We start from the raw sequence: 11,921 nt of genomic DNA on the forward strand, positions 1-11,921 counted from the left end.
TCTGATAAAAGATTTTATACTTTTTTTAAGGAAAAATTATTTATTTATACCCAAATTTGCTTGTAAAAAGGTTTGAGGCAAGTAAAAATTAATTGTGGGACCAAGGTAACAAATCTGATAATTTGCAGAATTTCTGATTTTCTTTCTCTTAGAACTTGCTGTACTAAGTTTAATCATTTGGGATGATTTTTACAGTAACTATTAGTTGTGTAATTGGTAGGTGTTGGATTATGTCTTTGGACAATCCATAATGTACAATTTTTAATAAGAGTAATAATACTAGGGAACTTGGGTTAGGTTCACGTTTTTGGCAAAGTGTATTTAGATGCTTATGTTCTGAAATGGTTAATAAGAATTTTTACTTACAGGTGCCCGGGAATATCACGTCCAATTTTTTAGCAACCAGCCAGAGAGGGCATGGGTTCATGAAAAGCGGGTACGAGAGTATAAAGGTCATAAACAGTATGAAGAGTTACTGGCTGAGGCAACCAAACAAGCCAGCAACCACTCAGAGAAACAAAAGGTAAACTGACAACGTATTAACAGTATCAATCCAATATGGTTTTTAAAGGACTTAATAATTTAATACTTGAATTCAGACAATTGTTAGAATGATTTGTTGTTTTCACTCCTTTAAGTTCAGTTTTAATAATTTATTGTAACTGTCAATAAGTTTTAATGTAATATAAACATTATAGTACTATTAAAAATGTTATCTTCTTAAGTCAACGTTGGATTCTATTTTGAATTGAATTTGTTTACATAAGTCTAGTACGTGCTAGTGAAATGTTGATTTTGCCAGGGATTTTTATTCTTTTTCCTATTTCAGCATCTTTCCATGATTCCCCTTTATCTTATTTAGGAAAATTGTTCTATGAAAGTAAAATTTTTAAAATACTTAGTGAAAATCTACTGTGAGGCACTGTTTTAAGCATTTTTTATGTATTAATTCATTTAATCTTCCTAACAAATGGGGTAGATACTATTCTTCCTATTTCTACAGATGAAGAAATTGAGGCACAGAAAGCTTAAGTAACTGGTTCAACCAAGGTTACACAAGTGATAGAACCAAGAAATATGTTTGATGTAGTGGTAGATATTTTAGAATTTTGACATGAACCCCTGATAATCTGTCTGGTTGAGATTTTTAAACTCAACTGATTTTAGTGTGGGTCTCTTGTTTTTAAGAAATTTGTCATATTTTTGGACTTTAAAAGCTAAATTTTATCACACAGGATTTTGATTACTTTTGTCAGACTTAACATTTTATAGATTTATATATATCAGCATTTGACATATACTCTACTGCCTCATACTTTCATTAGCTAATTTCAGGCTACCTCAGTCTAACACCCTGGATAATTCCTAATTGCTTGGTCATCTCACATACCATTATTCAAAGTTTTCTTACCTGTCTTGCCAATCCAAAGTCTTCTGATCAAGCGTGCACATAGAGACCTGTGGACACTGTGATTCAGGTTTATTTTTTCTCTTCCACATTCCTGCTTTCCTGTGTCTTGTCAGCTCTCATTTGTTCCTCAGGGCTCTCTCCTTTCTCTTCCTTCTGCCCCTGTTTGCATTATGGCACAACCCTGCAGCACAGCTTCAAATGCTGGCTCTCTGCCAGCTCACTTGGTTGTGATCTCTTTAGCACCCCTGAGCTTTAGGGTGTCATTTTTAATGTTGGTGTTTTATTGGCCACTGAAAGTCATCACTTCTGTAATCTTTCTTCTCTTTGCCCTCATTATTGCTAGCTTTTTATGAATATAATGTGAGAAGGACGACTCCCTCTTTGAGGGACTTGTCCAGCAGAGTTGTCAACAAAGGACATATAAAACAGAGTGGACCTGCATGTCATCTGATAGTAATCCTGATTTACCCAAGTTATGGAGTTCGAACATTTCATTTATTTGACTGGAGAACCTGAAGATATTTATGTATACCTAGAAAGATGACAAGATCACATGGGAAATACATATTGTTTTAAATATATCTATTAGATTAAAGCATGTACGATAATGCCTATATCTTTTTTCAAGATTCGGAAACCCCGACCTCAGAGAGAACGCGCTCAATGGGATATTGGCATTGCCCATGCAGAGAAAGCATTGAAAATGACCCGAGAAGAAAGAATAGAACAGTATACTTTTATCTATATTGATAAACAACCTGAGGAGGCTTTATCCCAAGCAAAAAAGAATGTTGCCTCCAAAGCTGAAGTTAAAAAAACCCGAAGACCGAGATCAGTGCTGAATACCCAGCCAGAACAGACCAATGCAGGGGAGGTGGCCTCCTCACTATCAAGTACTGAAATTCGGAGGCATAGCCAGAGGCGGCACATGAGTGTGGAAGAGGAAGAACCCCCTCCTGTTAAAATCGCCTGGAAAACGGCAGCAGCAAGGAAATCCTTACCAGCTTCCATTACAATGCACAAAGGGAGCCTGGATCTGCAGAAGTGTAACATGTCACCAGTTGTGAAAATTGAACAAGTGTTCGCTCTTCAGAATGCTACAGGAGATGGGAAATTTATCGATCAATTTGTTTACTCAACGAAGGTACCTCCTTTTCTCACGGGTTGTTTGGGGGAACAGTATTTAATAAGTAGTCAACTTTGGCATTTAAAAAAAAAAACAAACAGGGGCCGGCTGGGTACTATAGTGGTTGAGTTCCCACACTCCACTTCTGCGGCCTGGGATTCACAGGCCTGGATCCTGGGCGCAGACCTACACACCTCTCATCAAGCCAGGCTCTGGCAATGTGCCACATACAAAATAGAGGAGGACTGGCGCAGATGTTAGCTCAGGGACAATCTTCCTCAAGCAAAACGAGGAAGATTGGCAACAGATGTTAGCTTAGGGCCAATGTTCCAAAAAAACCAAACAATTCGAGGTCATAAGTTAGGTATGTATCCTCTGCCTTTGACATGTATAGTCAGTTTACTCTGTTTAAGATGGGGCAAAAAAGACATAGGCAAAAAGACTATGTTTTTCTTCTTTTTTTCCCCTCTTTTGTAATATCCCCATCTGTACTAGATTAATCTTGAGCTGTGCAGCCAAAATTGAGCTTTGCTCCCTAAAGTTGTGGAAAAGAACTGGGCACTTTGCCTCTTTCTACTTTGTAAATTTTTCTTAGTTGCAAAGTATGCTTCTTATTAAATCATTTTTGTCAGTTATCTGAATTAACCATTGTAACAATTGTACCTGCTGGTCTTTTTGGTCACACCAGGAATTTTGTTAGACTCACGTTGGCTTGGGATAGCTAATGTATTTTATAGAAATACCAGAACTATATTTTTTCTGTAACAATTAACTGTGGTGATAGCTTGGGTAATAGGGTGAAAATGGCCTCTTCAAACAATGACTCCATCTGCTGGCCCTGGGCTTCCACTTAGGGCACTTACGCTTTAGCATTAAGACTTTAAAATTCTTTTGTAACATTTGTAACTTTTATTCCCTGTACCTCTTCACTACCCTCCCAGCCCATACTACAATTGTGGGCCTGTGGGCCCACACTGAATTCAGTTTATGGGCACCTCATGGATGTGTATTTTTCAAGAATCCTGTACTTGTTTCCTAACATTGTCATATGCTCATTAAAAACATTAAATATAGGTATGCCTCATTAGTGATATATTTTCCTAGAGATAAGTGTAGCATCCTCTCTTAACCCGTTTTTGCCTATAGGTTCAGCTGATTTCAGTAAGGCTAAGCTGCTTGAAAAACCTAACAGTCTCCACTTGGTTCTGCTGATAGCTTTGAATAGCAAATGAATACTTTGCATTTTTTTAATCCAAATTGGCTTTATTCTTGGAGTTAGTTTTTATCTCTTTTTGGATGCACAAATCAAACTTTGTCACTCCCCCTCCAAAGAGTGCTAATTAAATGAAATTTGAGATAAAACTTATCTTTTAAAAATGAAGGCTTTAAAAATACGTAGATATTTATAAATCATTCCTTAATTTCATTGCATTAAAAATACCTAAAATGAGACAGAACTGTAATTGTACCTGCCTTCTCTCTGCTCCAAGTTGCTTATTGGGTGCACATTTTGGTACCATGAATGGCATATTTCTGTATCTAAGGATATTCTTGTCTTTCAAGATGTGTTGACAATTTTTTCTGTGTAGTAGGGTACTTTACCAAATAAAAATGACTAGAGTTCTCTTACTGTGATAAGAAGGGAGAGACTATTCAGACCATAAAATATTTTGTTTTTGACAGAAAATTATGTGGTACAGGTTCATTTTTGTGATATTCGTCATCTGGACTTAGACAAAGGTTTTTTTTTTTTTTTTCACATAGTCTGTATGTTCTAGAATATGTCCTGATGACTTAATAAAATTGTTCTGATAATGACTAAGATAATAACTGTAATCGAAGACCATATAAAATTCAAGCAAATTATGATCATCTTAAGCTGTCTTTTATAAGCCAATGATGCCATTTGCCTGGTGATCACCTATTTTTTTAATTTGCCTTATTTTGAAGGGAATTGGTAACAAAACGGAAATAAGTGTCAGGGGACAAGACAGACTTATAATTTCTACACCAAACCAGAGAAATGAAAAGGCAACTCAGAATATATCATCTCCTGAAACAACATCTGGTTCTACAGGTGGGTATGAATGAAGAGTATATAGATCCATTTTGAGGAGCCATAGTTCTGTTCTACTGTAACATAGTAGTTATGTGCCTAAGAAACTTTGGTTATCAAAATCAAATTATAGGGGCCGGCCCAGTGGCACAGCGGTTAAGTGTGCACATTCCACTTTGGTGGCCCGGGGTTCACCAGTTCAGATCCTGGATACGGACATAGCACCACATGGCAGACCATGCTGTGGTAGGCATCCCACATATAAAGTAGAGGAGGATGGGCACGGATGTTAGCTCAGGGCCAGTCTTCCTCAGCAAAAAGAGGAGGATTGGCAGCAGTTAGCTCAGGGCTAATCTTCCTCAAAAAAAAAAAAATCAAATTATATTTAAAATAAACTATAAAAGCAATCATTTCAATAGGAAACAGTGGTTTCGGGGCTAGAGAGCTTTATTCATAGTAACAGTTATTTTTCCTGCAGGAATTTAAATAACAGGAGGGTTCTGTAATTAAAAGAGTATAGTTATAAAATCTATACATATCTGAGTAAATGCACCATTTGATTATCTCTCTTTGCATGAGAATAACAGCTTTACTTTTCCAGCACTATTAACACATTCTCACCATTTGCTCTTTTGTCCACTATTGGAAACATATTGGTGCATGCCCATGCTCTTTTCTTTATTCTTAGCTAGATGGTAGTAGCTGAGGGGCCCTATTATAATCTGTACTCTGATTAACAACAGATACCATGAATTGAAAATCAAGCCATATTATTCTTGCTTAAAGGAGAAATGCCTAAGTTCACTAAGATTGTGCCTTTGGAATAGTCAAAGTAATTTTTATTAAGAGACTGACTTACTAAGGACTTTAGAGTTTAACTGAGTGTCTGGCAGCTTTGGTTCATACAGCCACCAAGAAAAGAGTTAGAGGGGCCAGCCCCGTGGCCAAGTGGTTAAGTTTGCACGCTCTGCTTCGGCAGTGCAGGGTTTCACCAGTTCAGATCCTGGGTGCGGACAAGGCACTGCTCATCAGGCCATGCTGTGGCAGCATCCCACATAGCAGAGCCAGAAAGACCTACAACTAGAATAGACCAACTGTGTGCTGGGGGACTTTGAGGAGAAGAAGGAAAAAAAAAAAGATTGATAACAGGTGTTAGCTCAGATGCCAATCTTTAAAAAAAAAAAGAGAGAGATAGCAGCCAGCTTGGTCATTTGGAATCCTAGTTTAGGAGAAGGGAGTTTGTTTCACTTTGTTCTTTTAAAAATTTTTTGGAATCTAAGAAGTGATCAAATTATTTTCTAGAAGAATTGAAGTCTCACGACCAGAGGTAGTAATCTTGGATCAATGTAACTCAGGCAAACCTGTGATTGAGTGGCACTAAGGGGTAAAAATTTTTGTGAAGAAAATTTTGAGTAAGATTCTTATTATTATAAAAGCTAGAGAAAAACAATCATTGTTCAGGAAAGAACTAGAGCTAGCTTTCTTTTTTCTTTTTTGCTGAGGAAGATTTACCCTGAGCTAACATCTGTTGCCAGTCTTCCTGTTTTTGTAGGTGAGCCACCACCACAGCATGGCTGACAGATGAGTTGTGTAGGTCCGTGTTCAGGAACCGAACCCAGGTTGCTGGAGCAGAGCACACTGAACGTAACCATTAGGCCACCTGGACTGGTCCATGGGCTAGCTTTCTTAAAAACGAAGTGATGGGGGCTGCAAGACAGGGAGAGGTGGTGGCAGAGGAAATGGGCATATGTTGGATGGGGAATATTAAACGGTATGCCTTTATCCAAAATTGGTTAGGAAAGGAAGCTGAATTCAAGTGAAGAGGGAGTAGCAAAGTCCAGAACCAGATTTGCAGCTTGTATCACTTCAAAATACTATATAAAAAAGGAAATTAAAATGTTGAAGGAATGCATAAATGGACTTTGGAGATTTTGTGCTAATTAGCCGTAACCCAAAATGTTTGTTCTCTTCTTTGACTATTAAAAGGATCTTTTGGCCTCAGCTCTCCATAGTTAGGTATATCCGTTTTGTTGCCTTTCTTTACCCCAAACTGTTGGTAATTTGTCTGAATTTGAATGCAACACTTAGACTGGGAGGATCTTTATTTAAACATCTGCATTCTCCTAAGTAGGGAGAAAATAAGTTCTTCATATAATATTAGACTGATCTGAAATATTATACCTTTTTTTTTAATAGAACTTGTTTTTTCCTTCCCCTCAGCTACTAAACATTTTATTTTTGTGTAGTCTTTTCATCATAAGATTTAAGTTCTGTGAATTTTCTTTTTCTTTTAAGTGATAGGCAAAGTGGAAGATTATAATGCTTTATATCTGGAAAAAGCCCAGGTACTTCCTTAGATAGGCACACATAATTAGGTTGTAAATTAATGTTGCAACCTTAATTCAGGGATGAGTGCTCTGAAGCTTTGACTTTGGTTTAAGTTTGGTTACTAGCTTTGGTTGATAAGCCTAGTTTGTCTTTTTAAGTAGCCATTTTGCTTCTGGTGAAAATAACTTGAGTAGTTGAAAAGTCAGAAAAGAGATATGATCTCCCTTTAGAAACCAACGGCCTCATCATCTCAGTTGGTGTTAACAGTAGAATTCTTGAGCCTTTTCCTGGTAGATTTAGGGGATACACAGAGTGTGTGCACTGCTGCATTTCTGTGGTTTGAAGAACTGTACTTGCATTTCTACAAGATTTCTAAGCTCTTTTCCAAATCCAGCGATGCTCACTTCCTCTCTCTCAGAGCATAAATATAATACTTCTTAGTGGATTTAAAGGTAGTAGAATTTGTGTGTTCTTAGGGAGCTTTCAGAATAATTTTAAGAAGTCATGTTGCCGTATCTTCTTTAGGACAGTAGATCAAATTTCATCTGTATTTGATGGAACAATTGCCTTGTCATCCTCAAAACAAAGATCTTTGTTTTAAGCAGTTCAATTTTTATTTTCCTCTTCCCTGGTGGGTACTTGATTATTGATGATTATACTGCAGTATGGATCTCTGGGATCCTCAAGAGTGTGAGGGTAGGTGATCTCTTGTCTTAGTAAACATTTTCATCAGTATAGGGAGAAGAGGTGAGAGTAAAGGATGGAGCCAACACCTTCATCTGTGACTTCTCTGCTAGAACTTGATTAACCACAGCTCAGAACCAATATATTATCATTAAACTACCTACTCCTTCCCAAAAAGAAAAGTAGTGGGATCCTTCTTTGCTTAGGCTTTGAACTGAGGGGAGGAAGCCATTTACACATAGACAAGAACAGTGAAACTGGAAGATATCCAGGTGATATGGAATGTTTTATTGAAGTAGCTTCTGCCTGATTTTATAGGAGATCTTAGCAGTGTTCTCCTGTGGCAAGCAAAAGGTGATTATTATCTAAGAAGGACCATTTAGGTGGTCCAAGCTCTAAAAATATGGAGAAGAGTTGCACTGAAGATCCCCTTCCTTCTCAGGGTCACAGAATGAAATCATTCCTGACTCAGTGTTCTTTCACATAGTGCTCTTCAGTCTAAGTTTTTTATCCTTTCCAAACTGGGGTCTTTGTGAATTTTCTTCTGTTTACTTTCGAAGAATTTTATTGGTTAAAAATCTTGATGGTTTCTTGTTTCATTATTTAACATGAAAAGCTTGATAATTTGTTTAACTAGTTTTCCACGACTAATTATTTCTAAAATATAACAAGTCCCTTGATAATCAGTGATTCAGTTTTGATCACATTTTTGTGCATTTCCTTCTTTTTTCCCTTTGGTTGTTGATAATATAATAATAGCAAAACTTATGTAAGTGCACCAAGCACTGTTAAGCGTTTTACATATCGAGTTAATTTGATTCATTTGTTAAAATGCAAACTATGTAGTACTGATTGAATTTTAAGCCAATAGTTGCTAATGTGAACTGAGAATAAAGTCACTTTCATCCTCCCCTCAATCCCTTCCCCTCTTCAATTATAGTTACCTAAGTGTGTTCATCTGCTTTTAAAACTAAACTGCCTCTGCTAATCTAATTTGACTTTATAATTTTTAAAAATCCAATCCTTTATCTGTGTAATGTAGAGTCCTGTATGAATCCCAGTCTCAACCTATCAGCCTTTACAATTCGATCTGTAAAATTTTTTATGCTCTTAAGTGTTTAATAGCTTTTTAATGATTTATAATTAAAAGACCAAAAGTAATAGATAAGAGAAGCAGAGAATTTGGTCAAATCTTAATTACATTACCGTCAAGGTATCTTTAAATGAGTTTTTATTTGTTTGTTTAAATCATCTACTAGGCTCAGCAGAAAAGAAGCAACAAAGAAGATCAATTCGAACTCGTTCTGAATCAGAGAAATCCACTGAGGTTGTGCCAAAGAAGAAGATCAAAAAGGAGCAGGTTGGCTTCCTACCTGTAGAGAGTTAAAACATTGTATTTGTATATGTTGCAGCTTATATTGGTATCTTAAAAGAAACTTTCCCCCCACTGGGTTTCCTTTCTGGACTATTTTATGCTTCTGCCTGGTGAATTCCAGTGCCCAGTTCTAATACATCCATCTCTGTGATTCTGCTTCAAGCATTTTCACAGAAAAGAGTCAGGCTTCAGGAGATGGGAAGCCAGTGGTGCAAGACTTAAAGAATTCCTCACATTTATTTTGAAATTTCTGTTATGAGCAAAATGACTTCGTGTTTTCATGATTTTTATTTGGAACCATCATTGAGTTCCCTTTTTTTTAGTTTTGATTTTTGGTTTAAGCTGCTGGTATGTATTGTTTTTATTTTTTAAACAAATCAAATTAATTTAACTATAAGAGTTATATTTAAAAAACAGATAATCATAGATGATCTGGTTTTTCTGTTGGTATCACAGATTTTTTGGAATGTTATTTTCCCAGTGGAATGGCTCTCACCTGTTATTGGGTTATCAGATAAATGCTATTCAGGTAGAAAAAAAAAAAGAGGCATTTTGACGGAATGGTATTAAACCAGTATAGTCAATGTAGTAATTTACATATTACCTTCTCAAAGTAAATTTTAGAAACCATTACTCCTTTAAATTCAAGTCACAATCAGAGTTCTCTTAGTTTTTTAAAATGAAAGAATATCCATTTTTACAGCCCAGACAACTGCTATTAAACAAAAAGAATTCTGTATAGTATTAGTTCCAATAAGCTTTATATTTTTAAACCACTTAATACGGAGAAGAGTGGACTTTTCTATTTAAATTATTTCTTTCATAATTTTAAGCTTCCAAACTTAAAAGATGACTTTTGTGGGTGCTCTGTGGTATCATCAAGCATGTAAAAAAATTTTCCCAAAAATATTTAACTAAAATTTAAGTAATACACTAATTTGTCATTCATTTATCATAGTTAACTTTCATATGTAGGAAATTATATTCCAAAAAATCTTTCTAAGCTCTTGCAGATCTACAGTATTCACTACCAAAATAAAGTTGTGATTTTGCCAGCTGGTTCCCCAATTCAGTCTGTGACCAATCAGTTTAAAATTAATAAGCAGAATGAGTACAAAATTGGGACAAATTGTTAATGCCACTGTGTATAGTTAGTAGGAGAATACTACCAGTGATTGTTTAGAAGATTTTATATTTGTATTACTAATTGTATCTTATAAAAGCGCTTCTGTTGTATGTTTTTTTACCTGTTGTAAAAAAAATAAAAAATTTTTTAAAAAGTTTAGAACAATCCTTAAATATTTACAAAATGTGTTTCAACATGCATATTTCACCACATCTTAAAGAAATATAAAATTCAATTCATAGCTTAAACAGGAACTCCTCCAAACAGCATCCTTTCTTTAATTCCAATGGTTCAATCCTCAAATTATCACGTGTTTTACATATACATTGGCAGAATAACTTCTGATCTCGCTCTCCTAATGTAGGATCAAGACACTGTTCATAAGACACTCAAGAAAGTGCTTTTGCAATATCACAAACTTATTTTCTTAAGTTTGTACTAGCAGCAAAAGTATTGAGCTTCCAGCTGTATGGAGCCCTGTAGCACTCTCTACAGAGAGGGTCCTGATTCCCAGCAACTTAGCTGTGAGTGCAGGCGCGGAAGGGTCTTAAAGTGGCGTGAGTTACATTAACCTGAGTATCATAGTAAGTAAAAATTTATCCTAACGTCTTTGGGGCGGGAGGGGTTTATAGCAACATCGGGGCTGGTTGCAGAAACAACCCCTCTCCTGCCTCCCAGACACTGAGGAAAGTATCTTGTTCTCTTCGTATACCGAGGGAATGGTGGGAAGTCTTTGCAAGCAAGCATGTGGCTGTGTGTTGTCACGTGGTATTCAGCACAGGCAGCTAGGATTTAAGCCCTCCCTGACCTCGAGACAGAGAACTCTGCCCCGAAGATGGGACTGAGCTCAGATTGCAGATACATTAATCACTCATCATTACTTAGATTGATGGAATTATTATTTTTCCCTCTGTTAATTAAAAATGAAAAAAATTCTCTGTTAATGCTGTATTTTTCTGTCCAAACAGGTTGAAACAGTTCCTCAGGCTACAGTGAAGACTGGATTACAGAAAGGTGAGTTATTATAATGTTGCTTTGCATTTCCTTGATTAAAACCAATTTTAAAGAATTATTTGTACTTCATGTATTTTTGTTTGTCTCTGTAAATCATTGTTGTTGCTCTTCAGTCAATAATTTGTGTGAAATTGAAGTATTCCCCAGTGTTTGTGTGTGCGTGCGTGTGTGTATGACTTTTAGAGTTGATCTTATTCTGTACCTCCATGTGAAAAGTCTCATTTGTTTTGGTAAATTGGAGAACACCACGTAGACTTCATACTGTTTCCAACTTTTCTCCATAAGATTCTGGGGTTTCACTGGTTTATAAACTAGGGATGTGACGAATCCACTTTTTTTGGTATTCGACTGAATACCGAATAGTAGCTATTAATGTTTGTCAAACATGGACTATGACAAATCAGACAAGACAACCTGATTGAAAAAAATCTTGCCACGTCTATTTTTGCAGTGCTGTAAAATCTTTTTGTAAATTAAAATGATTCATAGCATATTTATGGCCATTATTAGATGATCTTATGCAAATCTGTTTGAGATATGCACAAAGTTTAAGAAACCTTAAACTTATATCTGTATTTTCTGTGTGCAATTTGACTACAGTACAAACTCCATAGCATGATTCGTGCGTTTTTGGTGAGATCATTCAGACTGTATTTAATACCTGTAGTTTACTCTGGGCAAATTGCATTATTTAAAAAAAAAAAACACCAGCCTCTCTGCATTCTCGGGGAGAAGTCTGCAGCGATGGTCTCCGTGGAGATCCTCAGCAGAACTGAACAGCCTCTCGGAGGGAACACTGCT

The 11,921-nt window shown here is 36.2% G+C and overlaps 1 protein-coding gene across 9 annotated transcripts in view; it reads left to right on the plus strand.

Annotated features, from left to right (window-relative positions):
• NSD3 (nuclear receptor binding SET domain protein 3) overlaps positions 1–11,921 on the plus strand; it is a 102,665-nt gene that overhangs the window by 49,807 nt on the left and 40,937 nt on the right. For all 9 annotated transcript variants that reach the window (XR_011498876.1, XR_011498877.1, XM_070500072.1 and 6 more), the window contains 5 exons: positions 369–523; positions 2,040–2,555; positions 4,488–4,614; positions 8,865–8,965; positions 11,075–11,120. Coding sequence is in view for 7 of the 9 variants with exons in the window: in XM_070500072.1 (XP_070356173.1) it covers positions 369–523; positions 2,040–2,555; positions 4,488–4,614; positions 8,865–8,965; positions 11,075–11,120 (945 nt within the window). In the remaining 2 variants the exon portion in view is untranslated. The remainder of the gene's footprint in view (positions 1–368; positions 524–2,039; positions 2,556–4,487; positions 4,615–8,864; positions 8,966–11,074; positions 11,121–11,921) is intronic.

Source organism: Equus asinus, chromosome 27, assembly GCF_041296235.1.
Source record: "Equus asinus isolate D_3611 breed Donkey chromosome 27, EquAss-T2T_v2, whole genome shotgun sequence".
NCBI classification, from domain to species: Eukaryota; Metazoa; Chordata; class Mammalia; order Perissodactyla; family Equidae; genus Equus; species Equus asinus.